The following is a 27,494-nucleotide window of genomic DNA, read 5'->3' as shown; positions in this document are numbered from 1 at the left end:
AGCCAGTGATGGTGCCCAGCACCCCCGATGATGCCCCAGAGCCCCGAATCAAGTGCGGAGGAGGAGCACCTCTCCCAGTGCCCCGAGGGGGAGTCGGGCTCGGAGAGCTCCCGCGAGGGGGCCAGCCCCCCGGCCAGCCCCGCTAACCCAGGCCATACCCACTCCACGACAGTACCCGAAGACGCCCACTTCAGTATGATGGTCTTCCGAATTGGCATTCCTGACCTGCACCAGACGGTGAGGAGCTGGGGGGGTCGGTGGGTGATGGGGAAGTCGTGGGAGAACGTAGAGGGTCACCAGCGGCATGACGAAACGTTTCTTCACGCAACGTGCGATTGGTGTTTGGAATATGCTGCTGCAGGAGGGGGGTGATGGTCACTAGCCTGGATAGCTTGAAAAGGGGCTTGGACAGATTGATGGAGGGGAAGTCGATCTATGGCTACCCATCTTGATCCTCCTTGATCTGAGATGGCAAATGCCTTAGCAGACCAGGTGCTCGGGAGCAGCAGCAGAAGGCCATTGCTGTCACATCCTGCAGGTGAGCTCCCAAAGGCACCTGGTGGGCCACTGCAAGTAGCAGAGTGCTGGACTAGATGGACTCTGGTCTGATCCAGCAGGCTCATTCTTATGTTTCTTATGAGGCTTATCAGAGGTGGGGCCAAATATTTCCTGGTCCGATCAGTGTAAAAAGTTCCCCTTTGAGGATGTCAAGTGTGGCCTGCATGATGTAATAGTTAAAAGCAGCAGAGGAGAAGAGAGCTATGTTACAAGCTGCTTTGAGTCTCCACAGGGGGGGAAGCAGGGTATATGAAGTCTCGGTTTTTAAAAAAAGCTGTTGCCTTTTTCAGCGATCAGACTTTTTAACCAATTAGCCTGAACAGTCCACACGGTGTTGCGCAAGGATGCCAGCCTCCAGGTGGGAGTGGGGATCCCCTGGCAGTACAGTTCATGTTCAGACTAAAGAGATCAGTCCCCCTGGAGAAAATAGCTGCTTTGGAGGGTGGACTCTATGGCACAGGACCCTGCGGAGGTTCTTGTCCTCCCCAGACTTCACTCCCAGATTTCCAGGAGTTAGAATCATAGAATCATAGAGTTGGAAGAGACCCCAAGGGCTAGCAAGTCCAACCGCCTGCAGTGCAGGAAAGTTCCCCCACCTGCGTCTGGCAACCCTACCCCCCCCCCCCATCCTTTGCTGGTGGCTGGAGAGGAAAGGGCACCAGATAAGTGTTGCAGCCCTGATTATTTGGCTCCCTTCTTCCTGGATTCCCACCTAGTAAATGTCGTGATGTGATGTCACCCATGGTCAGTAATGACTTGGTGCTTGCACAGGGGAATGCCTTTACCTTTTTACCTTTACCTTCCTGGATTCCTGTGGGGTTGGTCTGGTCTGAGCAGAGGCATATCTAGGGGAAATGTAGCCCAGTGCAAAATCTGAGTTTCACACACACACACACACACACACACACACACACACACACACACACACACACACACACACACACACACACACACACACACACACACACACACACACACACACACACACACACACACACAAAACCTGGTATGGGTGGCCGCCCTCCTCCACCACGACCAAACAACACTTTTTTGCACAAGATCTTGAAGTCAGTGTATGGACCTGGGGGGGGGGGGAGGGACGTGGGGGTGGTTTTCCACCCCCACGTGACTAAACGGCTGCAGCCTGGGGACATATGACCCATATGTCCCACTGGTCGGTACGCCCCTGGATCTGAGACTCCTCATTCATCCCTGTTCTCTCCAGAGATGCAGTGGTCTGCAGGCGACATTGTGACCTTTGTCCAAACGAACCGCGTTGACAGTGGCGTGGTTTGTACCAGACAGCGTTCCGATCCTGCATTTTGTGACACGGAGCGCCAGGAATAGTGAGACGGAAGGGGAGGGGCAGTTTCTGATGGGCCGAAAGAAATGAGGGCTTCCCATCTCGGCTGCGCCTCCGCCCCATCCCCACCCCGCTCTCTAGAGGGGTAATTAGAGCAGGGCTGGATTCATCCTTAGCTCAGCACTAAAGAGAACTGGCTCCTACCCTCTCTTCATTAGCAGCGAAACCAGGACACTCAGCAAGGCACGCACAAACATCGCCACCAGCACCCGCCCTTTCATCCAGCAACGCTTTGATACAAACAGCCAGCTGCAGACCTCCGCAGACTGTGCTGCCTCCCTTTACCCTTTCCGCAACTTCCCTGCATGTGCGCGTGGTCCCTAGTGGCGGGGGAAAGAGACGTCAAGCCTCCGCTGCCTTACGGTTTTCAAGGCAGGAGATGAACAGAGGTAGCTTGCCATTGGCCCTTTCTGCACAAACCCTCAAAACGTTTCTGAAACGTTTTCATTTGCCCCAAACCTTTACCACAGTGTGTGTATGGGTGTCCAGAGGAGGGCAACCAAAATGGAATCCATGCCCTACAAAGAGAGCTAGGGATGTTTAGTCTGGAGAGAGAAGGTGAAGGAGGGGGGGGGGGCATGGTAGCTATGTTTAAATATTTGAAGGGATGCCATGTCGAAGAGGGAGCAAGCTTGTTCTTCTGCCTCAGAGATTAGGACACGGAGTAATGGATTCAAGGTGCAGGAAAAGAGATCCCACCTAAATGTTAGAAAGAACTTTCTGACTTGGGTGCTGTGTGGTTTCCGGGCTGTATGGCCGTGTTCTAGCAGCATTCTCTCCTGACGTTTCGCCTGCATCTGTGGCTGGCATCTTCAGAGGATCCTCTGAAGATGCCAGCCACAGATGCAGGCGAAACGTCAGGAGAGAATGCTGCTAGAACACGGCCATACAGCCCGGAAACCACACAGCACCCAAGTGATTCCGGCCGTGAAAGCCTTCGACAATACAACTTTCTGACTGTCAGGGCTGTTCAACAGTGGAATTCACTGCCTTGGAGAGTGGTGGAGTCTCCTTCTTTGAAGGCTGGGTGATCATATGTCAGGGGTGCTTTGACTGTGTGTTCCTGCCTGGCAGGGGGTTACACTTGATGGCCCTTGTGGTCTCTTCCAACTCTGTGATTCTGTGATTCTATGTTCACACTCACCCCCTCGAAACGATTCCTGGTCTCCATTTTGTGATCCCCCAGCCCCCTTTAGTACATTGTCAGATCCGTGCTTCCAATGTCTCATGCTGCCCTTGAACACTGGATGCGTCAAAAATTGTCCCCGCATTTTTAAAAAAACTCACAGAAATGCTCAAAATGCTCAAAAAACAGGTGAGGAGGTACAGCTCCCATCCAAGTACTTAACAGGGCTGACACAGCTCAGCTTGGAGGATCTGACAAGATCAGGGTCATCTGAACCATCCAGGCCGAGGGATTTATTTCCTGACCACTCTGGAAGTCATAATGGCTCCCATTTCATTGACTGATGCAAGTCTCTTGGTAATCCATGTACACACACACCTTCCCAACACCTGGACCAGAGGCCCCCTAGATTTTAAGGCCCTGGGCTTCAGTTTGCCAAGCCGATAGGTAAATCTGGCATTGTTGAAGGGTCCCATCCATTCACAAAACACTTCAGTGATCTTAGGTGGCATACAAAAGTTTAATTTTAATAGGTCCCCATCTTGCAGATTTTCAGTCAAGTAAAATGTATTTGGGGTAGGGAGAAGCCCAGAGCCCATTCCATCTCTGGAAAAACAAAGACGTTGTGACTTTTATATTGCTATTTACAGTTAAATGGAACGCTTCCTTCCCATTTCTTTAATTCTAGTCCATTATCCTCTCATTCAAAACACATCCGCCTCCTAATTCACGGCCAGAGGATTTCTCTCTCCTGCTTATACACCCCTTATTTTTCGGAGCAGCGTAGAGTCTTGTGGCAACCGAAAGGCTAACCATTTTTTAATAAGAAGACTTGATTGATCGGACACACGTAAGGCGTACCTGATCATAAACTCTAAATACAGGTGTCAGAGATGCACAAACACAGTTATTATTTTTTTAGAATAAGGCCAACACATCCAGTAATACACGAGATCCTGATATATTTTAAAGGTATGCTGCCTTTCCAGGCCCTCGACCAAGCTAACAATTCAAAGTTAAAAATATGTAACCAACTACATGTAAATACTATAAAACAGCATTCAGCAGTCATACGCCCCTTCCGCACGTGCAGAAGAATGCACTTTCAATCCACTTTCATAATTGTTTGCAGGTGGATTTTGTTTTTCCACACAGTAAAATCCAGCTGTAAAGTGCATTGAAAGTGCATTATTCTGCATGTGCGGAAGGGGCCAAAGAAAGACATATGAAATGAAGATGGAGATCTCTTGGGATTACAACTGATCCGCAAGTGGCAAAAATCCATTCACCTGGAGTAAATGGCTGGTTCAGAAGGTGGGCTCTGGCATTATACTCCATTGAAGTTCCTCCCCTGCCTAAACCCTGCCCTTCTCAGACTCCACCCCCAAATCTCCAGGTAGTTCCCAATCCAGAGCTGGCAACTTCATACACATACATGGAATTGTTCACAGGCCTTTTAGTACAGGCATGTTGTCAACTTGCCCGAGGGCATTCCACAGTTTGGGGGCTCCAGGTTGAAGGTTGTCCCAGGAAGGCACCATGCATGGCTGTCAAAACCCAGACAGTTTGATAGAGGTGCAGGTGATCCTTTCAGTAGTTTGGAAACCACTCTGACTTTGGTCCCTTCCGCACATGCAGAAAAATGTATCTTCAATGCACTTTGCAGCTTGGATTTTACAGTGCCGCATAGCAAAATCCACTTTCAAATCATCGTGAAAGTGGAGCGAATGTGTGTTATTCTGCATGTGTGGAAGGGGCCTTTGAAGGTCAAAACCAGCATCTTGAACTGAACCTGGGGAAAAATTAGAAGCCATTGCAGCTGAAATATTGCTGTTTTGTACGCTCCTGCTGCTGAGTCCCAGTAAAGGACTGTAGCAGCGACATGTACCAAATGAAGATGCTGAACTGTCTTCAAGGGCAGCCCCATGTAGAGCAGAATATAGTAGTCTAATAACAACAGCATTTTGTGGGATGCATGAAGTATTGTCAGAAATACACATGCATGCATGTGGGTGCAAAGATTTTCACCATCTGAGACCAGAAGGTCAAGCAGCCTAAGATCCATCGAATAACGATACAAATAGAGTTCTGTGAACTACTCCCAACAGGTAATGACTTGGCAAAACCAGAGGAATAATATACATGAACCATTCATTTTTGGAGCGAGCCATATGACACTGTGGTATAGTGGTTAGTGCATCAGACTTTCTTAATCACAAAACTGACCATGGTCAGTTGACCTTACCTACCTCATAAGGTTGTCGTGGGGAAAATGGGGAAGGAGAGAACCATGTCATTCCAGGGGCTCAATAGCATTCATAAATGCAGCTAACCACTCCTTATTCCTGTTGAAAGCCAATCTGTTGAGACCTGCATATGAATTCCCACTGAAATTTTTTAGGGATTTTTTTAGGGATTTAGAAGACATGCTGATTTTTTTAAAAAAAGGATTTAAAAGACACACACACTGACCCCACGACGTTGACCCCAAACCAGATTTTGTTGGTTTTGCATACCTTTAAAGACAACAATCCTAACCCATCCACCCGCTCCAAATATTCTGCTGCTCTTTTAAAGTGATGCTCCCCCTTCATCTGGGTCCCCTTTTCTATTTGCAGGGGCAACCATGGAAACGGTTGCTAGAGATCACAAATTGTCATGTCCATGGAAACAGGGATGGAGCTGCCAGCATGTGTCTGGCTGGTTGTCCCTCTATCACCCCTCATCTGACCCTGGAGTTGGAATGGAGTAAAGGAAGGAGGTAGGGGCCACTAGGAGACGCAGAAAGAGAGGAGGCCAAACTCTTGAATGGCGCTAAGATGTCCTGCGGATTCCACAGGGCGATCTGCAGTGACAGTCAAGGGCAAGGAACTCGGTTCCCATTCATTTCAAACCTAGTAATCAGCAACATGGGGCTTATGTCATTTGATGCCTCAAGGTGCTAATCCAGGGGTCTTCAAACTATGGCCCTCCAGATGTTCACAGACTACAATTCCCATCAGCCTCTGCCAGCATGGCCAAGTGGTAGGGCTCATGGGAATTGTAGTCTATGAACATCTGGAGGGCCATAGTTTGAAGACCCCTGTGCTAACCTATTCCATGGCCGTTCTAATGCTATGCATAATACAGATCATGTCCACATGGGAAGAGATCTCCCATTTCCTGTGCAAACTTGCTTTCTTAACCAGAAGGACAGAAAACATCTGGATTTTAACTTGCACGTTCGTTGCAGGCTGTTTCACACAGCCTATACGCAAAGGACAGATTGCCCGCATATGCTGTGTGTGGCAAGGCAGTAGGCCATAAGGGCAGGGGCGTACCGCCCACTGGAACAGATGGGGTCAAATGTCCTCAGACTGTGCCATTTAGTCACATGGAGGGCGGAAAATTGCCCCCACACCCCTCCCCCTTCCCCCCAGGTTCATACACTGACTTCAACCTGGTGAAAATAAACACTGTTTGGTCATGGTGGGGGAGGGTGGCCGCCCATAGGAGGGAGGGGTGGCCAGAAAAAGATTTTGCGCCAGGCTAAATTTTTCCCTAGATACGCCTCTGCATCAGGGTTCTATACAGTGGCCAGCTGGTCTGGAGTAAGCGCTGATGGAACATGTCTGAGACCCCCCAAAACCCTTCCAAGAAGGCTGACCCTTCTTAGCTCCAAGATCCAACTAGATTAGGTTAGCCTAGGCCAGTGGTGGCGAACCTATGGCACGAGTGCCAGAGGTGGCACTCTGAGTCCTCTCTGTGGGCACACGCGCACAGAGTTCATCATGTGGGGGGGAATTTGCCCCCCCCACACACACACATCTAGGCTGGCCTGGGCTGCTGGACTTGATGTGCGTGCACCTCAGTGAGCAGGGAAGACTCAGCTGGCGGGCCTGGTGCCAGGCAGCAGCTCCAAGTGGCTGCTGCCCGGGGGGGAGGGGGCGGCAGAGGCAGCAGAGATGCTAGAGAGGCGCAGAGCAGCGCATGCGGGACTTGCTGGAGGCTACAGCAGGCTGGCCCCTGCTCGAGGAGGTTATTCAGGTTAAATTGCCACGTTGGCACTTTGCGATAAATAAGTGGGTTTTGGGTTGCAATTTGGGCACTCAGTCTCAAAAAGGTTCGCCATCACTGGCCTAGGCCATTCAGATCAGTCACCTATAGCATGCTGTTTAGATGCCCCTTCTGCAAACGTTTATTGAAGTAACCAAACTTGCATGAATTGCACTATGCTAAATCTAGTTGTTTCCATCTGGAGTTGCTTACCTGTGTTGTGACAGGAAGAAGCACAAACAGTTCTAAAGGAGTGTATGCCTGAAGAGAGGGCATGCTGCCCCGCAGATTTATCCCATCCCTAAATTACCTACAGATGTATCACCACAATCATAAAATAGTTCTTCTCCTGGAGGCAACTATGGGCATCTTGGATGGGTGATTTCCCAACCCTTTCTCAGGGAGGCAGGAACTAAGTTTCTACTTCCCGTGGAAGGCCGGGCCGCCATCTTGTCCCCCAGTATTTTTCCTGCCTCAGTAGGGAGAGCAGGTTTTTTACTGGGCTCTACAGGACATTTCGCAATTTTTTCTTGGATTTTCTTAATTTTTCCTTCATTTTTTCCTTGGTTTTTTGTTTGCTCTTTAGGTTAGTTCTCAGACTGGATTGTGAGGGATTTCCTTACGTTATAGCAGGGATACCCCTTGCCTCCCAAGTCCTGCCCAAGCCGAAAGCCACGTAATGGCGGCTAGGGTTTTCTCCCCTCCGCCTGAGACCTTTTGCAGGCACTCAGCAAAGGGGACCAGGCCAGTGACCCTGAGAGGGTTGAAAGCATCCCAGAAGGGGACTAGCACCAAGGAAGCGATGGCTGTGACTGCTGCAGCTGGTGGCGGCAATTAATCAACTCAATCTGAAGTTGATTCATCACTGGCAGCTCTGAGTTAAAGACATTTCGGTTGATTCTTTGGAGCTGTGTTTTTTCCCCGTGTGTCACCATGAAATGGGAATAAAAAAGAAAATATTTTAAAATGTCCTTTTCTTTTAACAATAGCTGTCACTAAGTATGCCATAAACTATTTTAAAGTCTCTTGAAAAAGAGGGAGACTTCATAATATGCAGATTTATCAAAATATCATCGACGACTAGATCAAAAGACAGATAATTCACCAATTGAAAACTCTTTGAACCTCTGGCAGGTTTACTCAAAACAAATCACTTGTTGTGTACCAGTATTGTAAAGGACAGAGCAGTGTTAATCTCAGGGCACTTTGGCACAGGCAGAATAATGCACTTTCAATCCACAATCCAATTCAACTGTTTTCAAGTGGATTTTGCTATTCCGCACAGTAAAATCCAGCTGCAAAGTGCATTGAAAGTGGATTGAAAGTGCATTATTCTGCTTGTGCGGAAGGGGCCCAAAAGTGCCCTCAGTGTCCAGGTAGATTTTAAAAAGGCTGTAGGTAGTAACCCCATACAGATGACCAACTCGCCCTCTGTTCTCATCCTGAGGTATCTGGCAATCCACTGCCAATGGTTTGATAGCACTGCCATAGGCATGGCTCCTCTGCTTCGTGGCAGAGGGTTCTTTGTGCTGCTCTGACTCCTCCTTTTAGATCTCAACCCGCTGTCCCATTTTCAGAAATGCCTTCGTTTCAACCCCGATGCAGCCATCTGGGTAGCCAAGCAGCAGATTCTCTGCACCCTCAACGAAAGCCTCAAGGACGTGCTGAACTATGGCCTTTTCCAACCGGCCACCAACGGGCGAGATGCCAAATTCCTGGACGAAGAACGCCTCTTGCGCGAATACCCACAGAGTTTCGAGAAAGGAGTCCCCTACCTGGAGGTAATATTGCAGCTTCCCTGGCATGACTGGGGAGAGTGCTGAGAGAAAGCGTAGTTGTAGGATGGAAAGATATCAGGTGGGATCCAGCCAGCTTTTCCCCTGGCAGAAAAGAGAGGAAGACGGTGCCCGTTGACCACTTAAATCAGTGGTTCTCAACCTTCCTACCGCCGCGACCCTTTAATACAGTTCCTCATGTTGTGGTGACCCCCAACCATAAAATTGGTATATATAAAATATAAAAAGACCATTTTCCGATGGTCTCAGGCAACCCCCGTGAAAGGGTCGTTTGACCCCAAATGGGGTCGCAACCCACAGGTTGAGAACCGCTGACTTACATTATTCTTCTGGGGATAATGGACCGAAATCATGGTCCCTTCCGCACATGCAGAATAAGGCACTTTCAATCCACTTGCACAATTGTTTAAAAGTGGATTTGGCTATTCCACACAGTAAAATCCAGCTGTAAAGTGCATTGGAAGTGGATTGAAAGTGCATTATTCTGCATGTGCGGAAGGGGCCTATGTGCTTACAGTGACATCAAGTCACAGTTGACTTCTGCCATCTCCAGCAAAGGACTTTCAGTGCAAGGAAGAAGCCGAGGTGGTTTGCCACGGCTTTCCTCCACAGATGCTCAACAAAATCCTGAGAGATCTTGATCACTGATCTCCTGTGTAATATGTTGTTTGACTCTTCCCCTTTGAATAGGCACCTCCAAAGCTTTGGAGGCACCTCCAATAGCATTGTTTTCATAAGTAAAATGCTGGGGGATATGTTTCTTGCCTCTAGCCTATCATGTTTGACTGATGATATACATGCCAGTCACTAGGTCTACCTGCCACATGAATTCATTCACTCTATGAAACAATGACAGGACAGTATTTAGGGGATCTGAGGCAGGAGACAGAGGTGACAAGCGGGTGAGGGGGAATGGGTGACAACTGTCCCGCCCTGACCAGCCAGTTCGCTGCCCACCTGCCACTCACACAACTGCCACCCCCTGCTTAAAAACCTGATGGGATATTCCTCCTCACTCCTCCCATCAGACCCTCTCATAACCAACATATGATCCAAGCAATTCCCAAACCCAAACTCTCATGAGATTTCTTCTTCTCACGAGAGTTTAGCTCTCATTTGCCACCTGTTGTTGGGCAACCACAATGGCAGCCATTTTGCAAGAGGAAGTAATCTTGAACAATTTGAAGAAACTTTATAAGGCAAGTTCATCTTCCCATGCTGTTTTTTAAAGACAGAAACAGGAGATGGGGGGGGGGGGGATTTTTCTGGCTCCTGGGAAGGAGAAGTGTCACCAAGGCTAAAACACAAACAGAGTGGAGGGGCCACCCTCGGAAACTATTTATGCATAAAATTTCCTCCACTGAAATTTCATATAGAAAATTCATCCGTGAAGCTGGAAATTTCATGTACGAAATTCATCTGTGAAGCTGTCTTGAAGGATCCCTGTTCAAGTGTGGAATTAGGGCAAAGAAGCAACTAAAAGTATTTGGAGAAGAATGGGGTTTGTATGCAACCGTATTTATATACCCCAATGCCCATTTGTCTCACCTCTTCCAGTTCCGCTACAAGACCCGAGTTTACAAACAGACCAATCTGGATGAGAAGCAGCTCGCAAAACTCCATACTAAGGTAAGAAGGAAGATCCTTCCGACACTTCCAGTGGAAACAATAGGATCCCACTGGTTCTGGTGGGTTTTCCGGGCAGTGTGGCCGTGGTCTGGTGGATCTTGTTCCTAACGCTTTGCCTGTATCTGTGGCTGACATCTTCAGAGGTGTATCACAGAGGGAAGTCTGTTACACACTGTGTCCAGAGAGAAGGGAATGTCCCAGGATGGAGAACCAATCAGTAAGTGTTTTGGTGGAACTTGTTATGCAAAGATGTGGTTGATAGTTTAGTATTGCGGGTGGGGCTTATCAATCCAGAGAGTGATTCACATTTTCATGCCCTGCAGCAGCAGCAGTATTGGTGAATTCAAATCCTGTGTTTGGGTGGAGTCCATTGTTCATGAACTTAGAACAATATATACTCTAAACATTCCCTTCTCTTTGGACACAGTGTGTAACAGACTTCCTTCTTTGACACACCTCTGAAGCTGCCAGCCCCAGATGCAGATGAAATGTTGGGAACAAGATCCACCAGACCATGGCTACACAACCCCGAAAACCCACCAGAACCATTTGAATCCAGCCATGAAATCCTTCGACAATACAATAGGATCCCAGTTTGAGAGCAAGAAACAGGTTCAGTTTGTAGAAAAGCCTACATTTGAACGTTGCAACAAGTTATCGTTAGATCAAAAGACTTCCTAGGTCCAGAAATCTTCAATCTGGGCCCTGCAAGCGAGGGAAGGACAGGAAGAGAGATGTTGTCTGATTATGAAATTAGCCATGTTTAAGCATGTCACAAGCTCCAGTCTATATACAGAGTTTAATATTTAATTGTTCAATATACGCTCGCCATAATTCTGCACTGTAATAGCCCCCAGACTGGCGAACGTTTTCCAGTGATCGTCTTTACATGAAGGCGAGAAACTTTTAAGACAAGAACATGAAAGACTGAATTCACTACACTTCTTTCAAGCACCCAGAGCTTGTCTTGATGCTTGTATTTGTTTTTATTTATTTTATGTGTTGGATTTATATCCCGCCCCATCCCCGAAGGGCTCTGGGTTGGTTACAACATATATCAAACACATGTAAAAACAAACATTAAAATATAAATCCTAACAATAATTAAAATTAAAAGTTTAAAAAGTTTAAAAGATTTACAAAATGCTAAAATAGATGGCGTATATTTATCCTTCCCACCTCCCATTTATTCGAACGGTATGTATTTGCAGCCTCCCGCTCCAGAGTTTGCAAATGCTGAAAATCTAAGAAACTATAAGCATTTGAAATACAAACTTTACAGGTGAAAGAAGCAAAATTGATAGTAGTTTACTGTTCCTATATAATGAGTGATCCAGAATAAACCAACGAGCCCAACCTTGCCTGCGAGGATTTTGATTGAATCTTGTGTGAAGGAAAGGAGGAGTTGCCCTCATTGAAGGCCTGAGTTGAATCTTAGGATGAATGAATCTTAGAATGACCCTGAAGTCTCTTGTCAGGGTTTTTTTATGGCATCTTCCCTCCTAGTCCAGGAAGAGGGAGGGGAAATTAAGACCTATCTGTCAGGTCCAAGGATGCAGCCTTGTGACATTCAATTTCCTTTTATGTAAACACAAGCGCAGTTTACAACTTTAATGAGGGGCAAGAGGTTGTATTGGTTTTGGTGGGTTTTCCAGGCTGCGTGGTTGTGGTCTGGTAGATCTTGTTCCTAATGTTTCGCCTGCATCTATGGCCGGCATCTTCAGAGGTGTATCACAGGGTTGTAGTGTTTATGACCTAGCCGTGCCAAGAAGGATCAAATGTTTGCCATGCTGGGTGAATGATTTCCAAGTAAACTGACAGGAATGAATATACTTTCTTCACAGCCGGGTCCAAACTTTGCCAATTCTAGTGTTGACCGTTTATCCCTACCTACAAGTAATATCACCACACTTGTCTGAAATGTGGATTCTTCTCTGCTGAAATGACTTTGCATGTCGTTGTGGGCAGGGGAGCTCCATGCGCTCATTGAAGCTCCTGCTCCCTTCGCAATGTTCTAGATGGCTTACGCTGGAATCCGGAGTAGAGCTACACCCTTCTAATTCCAGTGATTGGGCTTCGAAGGGTGTCACTCTGCTTAGGATCGCAGCGTTAAGCACCAGGCCCAGCTCTGCTGTGTTCCTCTTTTCAACCCGCAGTATTCTGTCCCCTCCCTTCCTTGCCCCCCAATGGCTGTCACTGGCAAATCTTTCCCCAGACGGGGTTGAAGAAGTTCCTCGAGTACGTCCAGCATGGAGCAGCTGAGAAAGTGGCGCGGCTTCTGGATAAAGGGCTTGACCCCAACTATCATGACTCAGACACTGGGGGTAAGCACTGGGGGGGGGCACAAAGGGGGAGAAAAGAGCAACCTCGGATGCCGGTCACACCAGCCCCTATAATAGTAAGCCCTACGCTTTCTCTGCAGAAACACCTTTGACGTTAGCAGCGCAGCTGGACGGAACGATCGATGTGATTCGGTTGCTGTGCCTCGGTGGTGCCCACATAGACTTTCGGGCAAGGGATGGATCCACCGCACTGCACAAAGCTGTGTGCTCACACCACTATGCAGCCCTGATGGTAATACTGCTTGTTCGTCCTCTGATACCACAATAAATAGGAGCGTTAAGTTGCTGGTGATGTGAAGGGAACACATATATAGGTACTGTCAGATATCACATATCTACCAGCATAGAAGAAGAGCTAGTGTGGTGTAGTGGTTAAGAACCGGTGGATTCTAATCTGGAGAACTGGGTTTGATAACCCCACTCCTCCACCTGAGTGACAGAGGCTATCTGGTGAACCAGATGTGTTTCTGCACACCTACATTCCTTGGGGACACTCTCAGCCCCACCTACCTCCCAAGGTGTCTGCTGTTGGGAGAGGAAGGGAAAGGAGCTTGTAAACCACCTTGCGTCTTCTTACAGGAGAGAAAGATGGGGTATAAATCCAAGCTCTTCTTCTTCTTACTTTTTTTTTGCCAAGGTGTGCACCAAATGCAGATCTTCTGGGTCGCCTTTCTGTACCTGGCCCCACTGTGCAAATTTTGTGATCCACTCTTTGGAGTCAAGTGTAGAATTTCATGTGATGCCCCAATGAGCTGTTGCTCATTTAACAACGCTAATGTTGTGCAACGTCATGTATGCAAAACACTGGCTTGTATCCAAAATACACTTTTCTGTGGGCTAAAAGATTTCCACCCACTTAGTATGATTCTAAAAGCCACCCCACCCCCCGATCCTGTAGTTTGGGAAGAGGGGACCAGAGGATTTCAGGAGGCATTCTGGGCTGCCGCAGGATAGGGACAGAAGGGAAATCATTCTCCTTGGGTGGAAATCTTTGCATGCACAGAAACATCTAGTTTGGATGCAACCCACTGGTGGGAGGGGGAGCAAACTTTTAACTGCCTCAGTCAGCCCTTCCCCAAAAGCTTCCTTTGCCATTCATGTTTTCCCACCCAGGCACTCTTGGATTTGGGGGGCTCCCCCAATTACAAGGACCGCCGTGGGCTGACGCCGCTCTACCACACAGCCATGGTTGGAGCTGACCCACGCTGCTGTGAGCTTCTACTCTACAATCGAGCCCACATTGGCACCACGGATGAGAATGGGTGGCAGGAGATACACCAGGTGAGACCCTACGTATCTCCTCTAGTATTCCAGATCCTGCTGATTATTTGGCCAAAAGGATGGATAGCTTGGATTGGTTCCAAGGCTGACGACTGAAAAGGGTTGCTGTACATTTTTTTCACCCCCTCCTCAAAGTCCTGAATCCTGTTTCTCCATGTTCCAGGCTTGCCAACACGGACACTCCCAGCATTTGGAGCACTTGCTGTTCTACGGTGCTGAGCCAGGGGCGCAGAACGCATCTGGGAATACGGCACTGCACATCTGCGCACTCTACAATAAGGTAGGTAAGCATGGAGACACATATCACATTTTTAGGCCATTTCCGCACGGTCCAAATATTCCAAGACGGGCAAGTGAAACATCCCAATTCGTGCAAATTTTCCGCACGTTCTCGGTGCTAAAGTGGGCCTGCCCCGCTGCTGCCCCGTGATATTTCCTTTACCAAATTGGCGATTCTTTTCCAATATCCCAGGGTTACCCTGCAGCCATGCAAATACCATGGGAGCAAATGCCTTGCCACTCTGGATCAACCAATCAAGAGGCACTGCATTTTTGTGGGGGGGTGTAAAATCAAAAGACCAGGGTTGTGAGGATCAAACTGGAATATTATCTCCCGGTGCTAACTCGGCTCCTGGAAAGAAACGGGCAACCGTGCGGAAGGAGAAACCGGGTTAAAATAGACCCCGTTTTGCGTGACACCAGTTGTAACCCGGTATAATTGTGCCATGCGGAAACAGCCTGGCTGATCCAGAAGCGCCTTTCGCCCCCTTTCAGTCCGACATGCCTTACCTCTTCCAAGATCGAGAGCTCCCACTGTTTCTGTGGGATTAAAATAGAAGTTGGCTGTACACAGTGTTGGTTGGTTGCCCTTCCCCGTCACTAAGAAACAGTCGCCCACCCATCCCTGGAGCAGTTTTGCTCTTTATAAAGGGTGTGTGGGGGGGGGTTTGAATCCATTTTAATAAGATGATGAATGAACAGATCCGTGTATGAATATTCATATTGCGCTTTAAAAATTTTTAAAAATGCAGAGAGCCTTTCCGAAGCGTAGCAGAAGGGACCGGGTTGATAGCTAAGCGAGCGTTCGATTTGCTGGTGTATGCGCCTGTCATGTCAGTCACAAAGCTAGGCAGAAGCCAGACTGGCACAGCAGTCCGTGAATCCACTCTTGAGCTGAGCTCTATTTTGATACTGCATCTGCAGGCACTCTAAACCGTGGCGATATGAGCTTTGAGCAAAAAAGAAGCCCAATTCTGCCACCGTCGCCAAAATCGTGTCCTTGGGATGCCACATGCAGAAATGCCATCATCTGCCCTGTATCTTTCTTTTACATGCATTATCCCGGTTGAACAGTGTGGGGGTTTGCAGGAATTTCTGCAGGGTTTGGATTTATTTATTTACTTACTTCTACTCAAGGGGCAGGGAGGGAGTTGAGAACTCTTCGGGGACAATGAGAGCGTAACGGTGGACGAACAGGGATCGATCCTTGCGCCAAACACAAGGATTCTCAGTGTCGATATTTTGTGCTTGTTTGCATCTGCAGGTCTTTGTGTTTTCATGCTAAACACCACAACTATGAGAGCTAAAAGTTAAAAAAAAGCACACACACACATCTGATTTTTGCAGGGTTCCAAAGAGCCACCATGGGCCCTCAAGGCAAAGGTCTGCTATGCCCCATTCCAGCAGGGCTACATGGACTGCCACATTTTGAAAATGGCAGGAGCATGGTAGTAGACAGCTGGCATTCCTCTTGAGAGCCAGCGTGGTGCAGTGGTTAACAGGAGGTGGATTCTAATCTGGAGAACCGGCTTTGATTCCCCACTTCCACCTGAGTGGCGGAGGCTTATCTGGTGAGCCAGATGTGTTCCGCCCGCCTACATTCCTGCTGGGTGACCTTGGGCTAGTTCAGGGGTAGGGAACCTGCGGCTCTCCAGATGTTCAGGAACTACAATTCCCATCAGCTCCCCCCACCCCCCCCCCCCCCCACCCCCCCCCCCCCCCACCCCCCCCCCCCCCCACCCCCCCCCCCCCCCACCCCCCCCCCCCCCCACCCCCCCCCCCCCCCACCCCCCCCCCCCCCCACCCCCCCCCCCCCCCACCCCCCCCCCCCCCCACCCCCCCCCCCCCCCACCCCCCCCCCCCCCCACCCCCCCCCCCCCCCACCCCCCCCCCCCCCCACCCCCCCCCCCCCCCACCCCCCCCCCCCCCCACCCCCCCCCCCCCCCACCCCCCCCCCCCCCCACCCCCCCCCCCCCCCACCCCCCCCCCCCCCCACCCCCCCCCCCCCCCACCCCCCCCCCCCCCCACCCCCCCCCCCCCCCACCCCCCCCCCCCCCCACCCCCCCCCCCCCCCACCCCCCCCCCCCCCCACCCCCCCCCCCCCCCACCCCCCCCCCCCCCCACCCCCCCCCCCCCCCACCCCCCCCCCCCCCCACCCCCCCCCCCCCCCACCCCCCCCCCCCCCCACCCCCCCCCCCCCCCACCCCCCCCCCCCCCCACCCCCCCCCCCCCCCACCCCCCCCCCCCCCCACCCCCCCCCCCCCCCACCCCCCCCCCCCCCCACCCCCCCCCCCCCCCACCCCCCCCCCCCCCCACCCCCCCCCCCCCCCACCCCCCCCCCCCCCCACCCCCCCCCCCCCCCACCCCCCCCCCCCCCCACCCCCCCCCCCCCCCACCCCCCCCCCCCCCCACCCCCCCCCCCCCCCACCCCCCCCCCCCCCCACCCCCCCCCCCCCCCACCCCCCCCCCCCCCCACCCCCCCCCCCCCCCACCCCCCCCCCCCCCCACCCCCCCCCCCCCCCACCCCCCCCCCCCCCCACCCCCCCCCCCCCCCACCCCCCCCCCCCCCCACCCCCCCCCCCCCCCACCCCCCCCCCCCCCCACCCCCCCCCCCCCCCACCCCCCCCCCCCCCCACCCCCCCCCCCCCCCACCCCCCCCCCCCCCCACCCCCCCCCCCCCCCACCCCCCCCCCCCCCCACCCCCCCCCCCCCCCACCCCCCCCCCCCCCCACCCCCCCCCCCCCCCACCCCCCCCCCCCCCCACCCCCCCCCCCCCCCACCCCCCCCCCCCCCCACCCCCCCCCCCCCCCACCCCCCCCCCCCCCCACCCCCCCCCCCCCCCACCCCCCCCCCCCCCCACCCCCCCCCCCCCCCACCCCCCCCCCCCCCCACCCCCCCCCCCCCCCACCCCCCCCCCCCCCCACCCCCCCCCCCCCCCACCCCCCCCCCCCCCCACCCCCCCCCCCCCCCACCCCCCCCCCCCCCCACCCCCCCCCCCCCCCACCCCCCCCCCCCCCCACCCCCCCCCCCCCCCACCCCCCCCCCCCCCCACCCCCCCCCCCCCCCACCCCCCCCCCCCCCCACCCCCCCCCCCCCCCACCCCCCCCCCCCCCCACCCCCCCCCCCCCCCACCCCCCCCCCCCCCCACCCCCCCCCCCCCCCACCCCCCCCCCCCCCCACCCCCCCCCCCCCCCACCCCCCCCCCCCCCCACCCCCCCCCCCCCCCACCCCCCCCCCCCCCCACCCCCCCCCCCCCCCACCCCCCCCCCCCCCCACCCCCCCCCCCCCCCACCCCCCCCCCCCCCCACCCCCCCCCCCCCCCACCCCCCCCCCCCCCCACCCCCCCCCCCCCCCACCCCCCCCCCCCCCCACCCCCCCCCCCCCCCACCCCCCCCCCCCCCCACCCCCCCCCCCCCCCACCCCCCCCCCCCCCCACCCCCCCCCCCCCCCACCCCCCCCCCCCCCCACCCCCCCCCCCCCCCACCCCCCCCCCCCCCCACCCCCCCCCCCCCCCACCCCCCCCCCCCCCCACCCCCCCCCCCCCCCACCCCCCCCCCCCCCCACCCCCCCCCCCCCCCACCCCCCCCCCCCCCCACCCCCCCCCCCCCCCACCCCCCCCCCCCCCCACCCCCCCCCCCCCCCACCCCCCCCCCCCCCCACCCCCCCCCCCCCCCACCCCCCCCCCCCCCCACCCCCCCCCCCCCCCACCCCCCCCCCCCCCCACCCCCCCCCCCCCCCACCCCCCCCCCCCCCCACCCCCCCCCCCCCCCACCCCCCCCCCCCCCCACCCCCCCCCCCCCCCACCCCCCCCCCCCCCCACCCCCCCCCCCCCCCACCCCCCCCCCCCCCCACCCCCCCCCCCCCCCACCCCCCCCCCCCCCCACCCCCCCCCCCCCCCACCCCCCCCCCCCCCCACCCCCCCCCCCCCCCACCCCCCCCCCCCCCCACCCCCCCCCCCCCCCACCCCCCCCCCCCCCCACCCCCCCCCCCCCCCACCCCCCCCCCCCCCCACCCCCCCCCCCCCCCACCCCCCCCCCCCCCCACCCCCCCCCCCCCCCACCCCCCCCCCCCCCCACCCCCCCCCCCCCCCACCCCCCCCCCCCCCCACCCCCCCCCCCCCCCACCCCCCCCCCCCCCCACCCCCCCCCCCCCCCACCCCCCCCCCCCCCCACCCCCCCCCCCCCCCACCCCCCCCCCCCCCCACCCCCCCCCCCCCCCACCCCCCCCCCCCCCCACCCCCCCCCCCCCCCACCCCCCCCCCCCCCCACCCCCCCCCCCCCCCACCCCCCCCCCCCCCCACCCCCCCCCCCCCCCACCCCCCCCCCCCCCCACCCCCCCCCCCCCCCACCCCCCCCCCCCCCCACCCCCCCCCCCCCCCACCCCCCCCCCCCCCCACCCCCCCCCCCCCCCACCCCCCCCCCCCCCCACCCCCCCCCCCCCCCACCCCCCCCCCCCCCCACCCCCCCCCCCCCCCACCCCCCCCCCCCCCCACCCCCCCCCCCCCCCACCCCCCCCCCCCCCCACCCCCCCCCCCCCCCACCCCCCCCCCCCCCCACCCCCCCCCCCCCCCACCCCCCCCCCCCCCCACCCCCCCCCCCCCCCACCCCCCCCCCCCCCCACCCCCCCCCCCCCCCACCCCCCCCCCCCCCCACCCCCCCCCCCCCCCACCCCCCCCCCCCCCCACCCCCCCCCCCCCCCACCCCCCCCCCCCCCCACCCCCCCCCCCCCCCACCCCCCCCCCCCCCCACCCCCCCCCCCCCCCACCCCCCCCCCCCCCCACCCCCCCCCCCCCCCACCCCCCCCCCCCCCCACCCCCCCCCCCCCCCACCCCCCCCCCCCCCCACCCCCCCCCCCCCCCACCCCCCCCCCCCCCCACCCCCCCCCCCCCCCACCCCCCCCCCCCCCCACCCCCCCCCCCCCCCACCCCCCCCCCCCCCCACCCCCCCCCCCCCCCACCCCCCCCCCCCCCCACCCCCCCCCCCCCCCACCCCCCCCCCCCCCCACCCCCCCCCCCCCCCACCCCCCCCCCCCCCCACCCCCCCCCCCCCCCACCCCCCCCCCCCCCCACCCCCCCCCCCCCCCACCCCCCCCCCCCCCCACCCCCCCCCCCCCCCACCCCCCCCCCCCCCCACCCCCCCCCCCCCCCACCCCCCCCCCCCCCCACCCCCCCCCCCCCCCACCCCCCCCCCCCCCCACCCCCCCCCCCCCCCACCCCCCCCCCCCCCCACCCCCCCCCCCCCCCACCCCCCCCCCCCCCCACCCCCCCCCCCCCCCACCCCCCCCCCCCCCCACCCCCCCCCCCCCCCACCCCCCCCCCCCCCCACCCCCCCCCCCCCCCACCCCCCCCCCCCCCCACCCCCCCCCCCCCCCACCCCCCCCCCCCCCCACCCCCCCCCCCCCCCACCCCCCCCCCCCCCCACCCCCCCCCCCCCCCACCCCCCCCCCCCCCCACCCCCCCCCCCCCCCACCCCCCCCCCCCCCCACCCCCCCCCCCCCCCACCCCCCCCCCCCCCCACCCCCCCCCCCCCCCACCCCCCCCCCCCCCCACCCCCCCCCCCCCCCACCCCCCCCCCCCCCCACCCCCCCCCCCCCCCACCCCCCCCCCCCCCCACCCCCCCCCCCCCCCACCCCCCCCCCCCCCCACCCCCCCCCCCCCCCACCCCCCCCCCCCCCCACCCCCCCCCCCCCCCACCCCCCCCCCCCCCCACCCCCCCCCCCCCCCACCCCCCCCCCCCCCCACCCCCCCCCCCCCCCACCCCCCCCCCCCCCCACCCCCCCCCCCCCCCACCCCCCCCCCCCCCCACCCCCCCCCCCCCCCACCCCCCCCCCCCCCCACCCCCCCCCCCCCCCACCCCCCCCCCCCCCCACCCCCCCCCCCCCCCACCCCCCCCCCCCCCCACCCCCCCCCCCCCCCACCCCCCCCCCCCCCCACCCCCCCCCCCCCCCACCCCCCCCCCCCCCCACCCCCCCCCCCCCCCACCCCCCCCCCCCCCCACCCCCCCCCCCCCCCACCCCCCCCCCCCCCCACCCCCCCCCCCCCCCACCCCCCCCCCCCCCCACCCCCCCCCCCCCCCACCCCCCCCCCCCCCCACCCCCCCCCCCCCCCACCCCCCCCCCCCCCCACCCCCCCCCCCCCCCACCCCCCCCCCCCCCCACCCCCCCCCCCCCCCACCCCCCCCCCCCCCCACCCCCCCCCCCCCCCACCCCCCCCCCCCCCCACCCCCCCCCCCCCCCACCCCCCCCCCCCCCCACCCCCCCCCCCCCCCACCCCCCCCCCCCCCCACCCCCCCCCCCCCCCACCCCCCCCCCCCCCCACCCCCCCCCCCCCCCACCCCCCCCCCCCCCCACCCCCCCCCCCCCCCACCCCCCCCCCCCCCCACCCCCCCCCCCCCCCACCCCCCCCCCCCCCCACCCCCCCCCCCCCCCACCCCCCCCCCCCCCCACCCCCCCCCCCCCCCACCCCCCCCCCCCCCCACCCCCCCCCCCCCCCACCCCCCCCCCCCCCCACCCCCCCCCCCCCCCACCCCCCCCCCCCCCCACCCCCCCCCCCCCCCACCCCCCCCCCCCCCCACCCCCCCCCCCCCCCACCCCCCCCCCCCCCCACCCCCCCCCCCCCCCACCCCCCCCCCCCCCCACCCCCCCCCCCCCCCACCCCCCCCCCCCCCCACCCCCCCCCCCCCCCACCCCCCCCCCCCCCCACCCCCCCCCCCCCCCACCCCCCCCCCCCCCCACCCCCCCCCCCCCCCACCCCCCCCCCCCCCCACCCCCCCCCCCCCCCACCCCCCCCCCCCCCCACCCCCCCCCCCCCCCACCCCCCCCCCCCCCCACCCCCCCCCCCCCCCACCCCCCCCCCCCCCCACCCCCCCCCCCCCCCACCCCCCCCCCCCCCCACCCCCCCCCCCCCCCACCCCCCCCCCCCCCCACCCCCCCCCCCCCCCACCCCCCCCCCCCCCCACCCCCCCCCCCCCCCACCCCCCCCCCCCCCCACCCCCCCCCCCCCCCACCCCCCCCCCCCCCCACCCCCCCCCCCCCCCACCCCCCCCCCCCCCCACCCCCCCCCCCCCCCACCCCCCCCCCCCCCCACCCCCCCCCCCCCCCACCCCCCCCCCCCCCCACCCCCCCCCCCCCCCACCCCCCCCCCCCCCCACCCCCCCCCCCCCCCACCCCCCCCCCCCCCCACCCCCCCCCCCCCCCACCCCCCCCCCCCCCCACCCCCCCCCCCCCCCACCCCCCCCCCCCCCCACCCCCCCCCCCCCCCACCCCCCCCCCCCCCCACCCCCCCCCCCCCCCACCCCCCCCCCCCCCCACCCCCCCCCCCCCCCACCCCCCCCCCCCCCCACCCCCCCCCCCCCCCACCCCCCCCCCCCCCCACCCCCCCCCCCCCCCACCCCCCCCCCCCCCCACCCCCCCCCCCCCCCACCCCCCCCCCCCCCCACCCCCCCCCCCCCCCACCCCCCCCCCCCCCCACCCCCCCCCCCCCCCACCCCCCCCCCCCCCCACCCCCCCCCCCCCCCACCCCCCCCCCCCCCCACCCCCCCCCCCCCCCACCCCCCCCCCCCCCCACCCCCCCCCCCCCCCACCCCCCCCCCCCCCCACCCCCCCCCCCCCCCACCCCCCCCCCCCCCCACCCCCCCCCCCCCCCACCCCCCCCCCCCCCCACCCCCCCCCCCCCCCACCCCCCCCCCCCCCCACCCCCCCCCCCCCCCACCCCCCCCCCCCCCCACCCCCCCCCCCCCCCACCCCCCCCCCCCCCCACCCCCCCCCCCCCCCACCCCCCCCCCCCCCCACCCCCCCCCCCCCCCACCCCCCCCCCCCCCCACCCCCCCCCCCCCCCACCCCCCCCCCCCCCCACCCCCCCCCCCCCCCACCCCCCCCCCCCCCCACCCCCCCCCCCCCCCACCCCCCCCCCCCCCCACCCCCCCCCCCCCCCACCCCCCCCCCCCCCCACCCCCCCCCCCCCCCACCCCCCCCCCCCCCCACCCCCCCCCCCCCCCACCCCCCCCCCCCCCCACCCCCCCCCCCCCCCACCCCCCCCCCCCCCCACCCCCCCCCCCCCCCACCCCCCCCCCCCCCCACCCCCCCCCCCCCCCACCCCCCCCCCCCCCCACCCCCCCCCCCCCCCACCCCCCCCCCCCCCCACCCCCCCCCCCCCCCACCCCCCCCCCCCCCCACCCCCCCCCCCCCCCACCCCCCCCCCCCCCCACCCCCCCCCCCCCCCACCCCCCCCCCCCCCCACCCCCCCCCCCCCCCACCCCCCCCCCCCCCCACCCCCCCCCCCCCCCACCCCCCCCCCCCCCCACCCCCCCCCCCCCCCACCCCCCCCCCCCCCCACCCCCCCCCCCCCCCACCCCCCCCCCCCCCCACCCCCCCCCCCCCCCACCCCCCCCCCCCCCCACCCCCCCCCCCCCCCACCCCCCCCCCCCCCCACCCCCCCCCCCCCCCACCCCCCCCCCCCCCCACCCCCCCCCCCCCCCACCCCCCCCCCCCCCCACCCCCCCCCCCCCCCACCCCCCCCCCCCCCCACCCCCCCCCCCCCCCACCCCCCCCCCCCCCCACCCCCCCCCCCCCCCACCCCCCCCCCCCCCCACCCCCCCCCCCCCCCACCCCCCCCCCCCCCCACCCCCCCCCCCCCCCACCCCCCCCCCCCCCCACCCCCCCCCCCCCCCACCCCCCCCCCCCCCCACCCCCCCCCCCCCCCACCCCCCCCCCCCCCCACCCCCCCCCCCCCCCACCCCCCCCCCCCCCCACCCCCCCCCCCCCCCACCCCCCCCCCCCCCCACCCCCCCCCCCCCCCACCCCCCCCCCCCCCCACCCCCCCCCCCCCCCACCCCCCCCCCCCCCCACCCCCCCCCCCCCCCACCCCCCCCCCCCCCCACCCCCCCCCCCCCCCACCCCCCCCCCCCCCCACCCCCCCCCCCCCCCACCCCCCCCCCCCCCCACCCCCCCCCCCCCCCACCCCCCCCCCCCCCCACCCCCCCCCCCCCCCACCCCCCCCCCCCCCCACCCCCCCCCCCCCCCACCCCCCCCCCCCCCCACCCCCCCCCCCCCCCACCCCCCCCCCCCCCCACCCCCCCCCCCCCCCACCCCCCCCCCCCCCCACCCCCCCCCCCCCCCACCCCCCCCCCCCCCCACCCCCCCCCCCCCCCACCCCCCCCCCCCCCCACCCCCCCCCCCCCCCACCCCCCCCCCCCCCCACCCCCCCCCCCCCCCACCCCCCCCCCCCCCCACCCCCCCCCCCCCCCACCCCCCCCCCCCCCCACCCCCCCCCCCCCCCACCCCCCCCCCCCCCCACCCCCCCCCCCCCCCACCCCCCCCCCCCCCCACCCCCCCCCCCCCCCACCCCCCCCCCCCCCCACCCCCCCCCCCCCCCACCCCCCCCCCCCCCCACCCCCCCCCCCCCCCACCCCCCCCCCCCCCCACCCCCCCCCCCCCCCACCCCCCCCCCCCCCCACCCCCCCCCCCCCCCACCCCCCCCCCCCCCCACCCCCCCCCCCCCCCACCCCCCCCCCCCCCCACCCCCCCCCCCCCCCACCCCCCCCCCCCCCCACCCCCCCCCCCCCCCACCCCCCCCCCCCCCCACCCCCCCCCCCCCCCACCCCCCCCCCCCCCCACCCCCCCCCCCCCCCACCCCCCCCCCCCCCCACCCCCCCCCCCCCCCACCCCCCCCCCCCCCCACCCCCCCCCCCCCCCACCCCCCCCCCCCCCCACCCCCCCCCCCCCCCACCCCCCCCCCCCCCCACCCCCCCCCCCCCCCACCCCCCCCCCCCCCCACCCCCCCCCCCCCCCACCCCCCCCCCCCCCCACCCCCCCCCCCCCCCACCCCCCCCCCCCCCCACCCCCCCCCCCCCCCACCCCCCCCCCCCCCCACCCCCCCCCCCCCCCACCCCCCCCCCCCCCCACCCCCCCCCCCCCCCACCCCCCCCCCCCCCCACCCCCCCCCCCCCCCACCCCCCCCCCCCCCCACCCCCCCCCCCCCCCACCCCCCCCCCCCCCCACCCCCCCCCCCCCCCACCCCCCCCCCCCCCCACCCCCCCCCCCCCCCACCCCCCCCCCCCCCCACCCCCCCCCCCCCCCACCCCCCCCCCCCCCCACCCCCCCCCCCCCCCACCCCCCCCCCCCCCCACCCCCCCCCCCCCCCACCCCCCCCCCCCCCCACCCCCCCCCCCCCCCACCCCCCCCCCCCCCCACCCCCCCCCCCCCCCACCCCCCCCCCCCCCCACCCCCCCCCCCCCCCACCCCCCCCCCCCCCCACCCCCCCCCCCCCCCACCCCCCCCCCCCCCCACCCCCCCCCCCCCCCACCCCCCCCCCCCCCCACCCCCCCCCCCCCCCACCCCCCCCCCCCCCCACCCCCCCCCCCCCCCACCCCCCCCCCCCCCCACCCCCCCCCCCCCCCACCCCCCCCCCCCCCCACCCCCCCCCCCCCCCACCCCCCCCCCCCCCCACCCCCCCCCCCCCCCACCCCCCCCCCCCCCCACCCCCCCCCCCCCCCACCCCCCCCCCCCCCCACCCCCCCCCCCCCCCACCCCCCCCCCCCCCCACCCCCCCCCCCCCCCACCCCCCCCCCCCCCCACCCCCCCCCCCCCCCACCCCCCCCCCCCCCCACCCCCCCCCCCCCCCACCCCCCCCCCCCCCCACCCCCCCCCCCCCCCACCCCCCCCCCCCCCCACCCCCCCCCCCCCCCACCCCCCCCCCCCCCCACCCCCCCCCCCCCCCACCCCCCCCCCCCCCCACCCCCCCCCCCCCCCACCCCCCCCCCCCCCCACCCCCCCCCCCCCCCACCCCCCCCCCCCCCCACCCCCCCCCCCCCCCACCCCCCCCCCCCCCCACCCCCCCCCCCCCCCACCCCCCCCCCCCCCCACCCCCCCCCCCCCCCACCCCCCCCCCCCCCCACCCCCCCCCCCCCCCACCCCCCCCCCCCCCCACCCCCCCCCCCCCCCACCCCCCCCCCCCCCCACCCCCCCCCCCCCCCACCCCCCCCCCCCCCCACCCCCCCCCCCCCCCACCCCCCCCCCCCCCCACCCCCCCCCCCCCCCACCCCCCCCCCCCCCCACCCCCCCCCCCCCCCACCCCCCCCCCCCCCCACCCCCCCCCCCCCCCACCCCCCCCCCCCCCCACCCCCCCCCCCCCCCACCCCCCCCCCCCCCCACCCCCCCCCCCCCCCACCCCCCCCCCCCCCCACCCCCCCCCCCCCCCACCCCCCCCCCCCCCCACCCCCCCCCCCCCCCACCCCCCCCCCCCCCCACCCCCCCCCCCCCCCACCCCCCCCCCCCCCCACCCCCCCCCCCCCCCACCCCCCCCCCCCCCCACCCCCCCCCCCCCCCACCCCCCCCCCCCCCCACCCCCCCCCCCCCCCACCCCCCCCCCCCCCCACCCCCCCCCCCCCCCACCCCCCCCCCCCCCCACCCCCCCCCCCCCCCACCCCCCCCCCCCCCCACCCCCCCCCCCCCCCACCCCCCCCCCCCCCCACCCCCCCCCCCCCCCACCCCCCCCCCCCCCCACCCCCCCCCCCCCCCACCCCCCCCCCCCCCCACCCCCCCCCCCCCCCACCCCCCCCCCCCCCCACCCCCCCCCCCCCCCACCCCCCCCCCCCCCCACCCCCCCCCCCCCCCACCCCCCCCCCCCCCCACCCCCCCCCCCCCCCACCCCCCCCCCCCCCCACCCCCCCCCCCCCCCACCCCCCCCACTACAATTCCCATCAGCCCCTACCAGCATGGCCAATTGGCCATGCTGACAGAGGCTGATGGGAATTGTAGTTCCTGAACATCTGGAGAGCCGCAGGTTCCCTACCCCTGATCTTGCCCCTCCGCTGGTCAGTGGGCCCTGAAGACTTTACTTTTGAAGGGAGAAAAAGAAAAACTAAGGGGAAAAATAGCTTCGGGAAAAGAGCTGCCTTCTAACATTGGCCTAGCTAGTGCAGGTACCTTTTGCACATGCAGAATAATGCACTTCCAATGGATAACACTAATTGTAGTTAGCAACCTCACTTCCTGCTAGGGCTCCAGATCCTTGTTTTGACATACGATTAGCAGAGTGGTCTATGTCAGGGGTCTGCAACCTGCGGCTCTCCAGATGTTCATGGACTACAAATCCCACCAGACCCTGCCAATTGGTCATGCTGGCAGGGGCTGATGGGAATTGTAGTCCATGAACATCTGGAGAGCTGCAGGTTGTAGACTACTGGTCTATGTGTAGAGTACCATGCTACCGATGGATAACATAAGCCATGGTTTTGGGTGATGGTGGAATCAAACCTGTCTCTGTGAGGAAGCCTCGGACTGGTGGTTGACCTGTGGTCAGTCAGCAAATGTCATGGATTAGACCTTCATCCTCCTGTGCCACGCAGTGTCTGAATAAGTGATGATCCTGAAATGGTGGCCACTTTCATCCCCTGGCGCGTTCATGCCCCTAATCATCCGCGTCTCCCTTGCAGTGCTGAGCGTCGGAGAAGGTGGCTTCTGGGAGGGGCAGGTCAAGAACCGCGTGGGCTGGTTCCCCTCAGACTGCGTGGAGGAAGTAGCCAACAAGTCACAGGAAGGGAAACAAGGTAGGTGTTCCGGAGACTTCTTCACTACCCAGTCGGATTGCCAACCTCCTTGTGAGACCTGGAGATCTCCCATAATTCCATCTGTTCTCCAGATTAGTGCCCCTGGAGAAAATGGCTGTTTTGAATGGTGGACTCGATGGCATTATACCTCACTAAGATCTTTTTCCCCCCCGTCCCCCCGCCTCCAGGAATTTCCCAACATTCCTACTTCCTTACCACTTCCCATTTCCTCCCAGGCGCTTTTCCTTCTTGCTCCCATTCAGAGTGGCACATTTTCTCCCCACTCCCCCCTTCCGCATCGTTAGTTAATTGGCCATAATTATATTTGCATATATGCAAAGCATTGATGAATAAGTCATGAAGGCCTCTCCAGAGCTTCCGTTTTCCCACTTGCGCTTTACGAACCGGTGAAATGGAAAGCGCAGAAAATGGAGGTAGGACCAAAATCAAATGTGTGGATTTGAGAAGCTGGGTGCTGAATTGACAGTGCTAAAAACCCCGCCCCCCTGGTTCATGGCAGAATTTATTTTCAAAACCTGA

At 64.8% G+C, this 27,494-nt stretch overlaps 1 protein-coding gene across 1 annotated transcript; it reads left to right on the top strand.

The window, feature by feature from the left end:
* On the top strand, positions 1–27,494 carry LOC125444019 (SH3 and multiple ankyrin repeat domains protein 1-like). Its single transcript, XM_048516458.1, has 10 exons — positions 1–237; positions 8,660–8,863; positions 10,436–10,507; positions 12,723–12,831; positions 12,930–13,081; positions 13,963–14,130; positions 14,294–14,410; positions 26,225–26,327; positions 26,841–26,954; positions 27,475–27,494. The coding sequence occupies exons 1-10, from the start codon at positions 28–30 to the stop codon at positions 27,492–27,494; spliced, it is 1,269 nt and encodes a 422-aa protein (XP_048372415.1). The 5' UTR covers positions 1–27.

This window comes from Sphaerodactylus townsendi, linkage group LG15 (genome assembly GCF_021028975.2).
Source record: "Sphaerodactylus townsendi isolate TG3544 linkage group LG15, MPM_Stown_v2.3, whole genome shotgun sequence".
Classification (NCBI taxonomy): domain Eukaryota; kingdom Metazoa; phylum Chordata; class Lepidosauria; order Squamata; family Sphaerodactylidae; genus Sphaerodactylus; species Sphaerodactylus townsendi.
The sequence above is the reverse complement of the archived record's forward strand: the minus strand, read 5'-3'. Positions and strand labels throughout refer to the sequence as shown.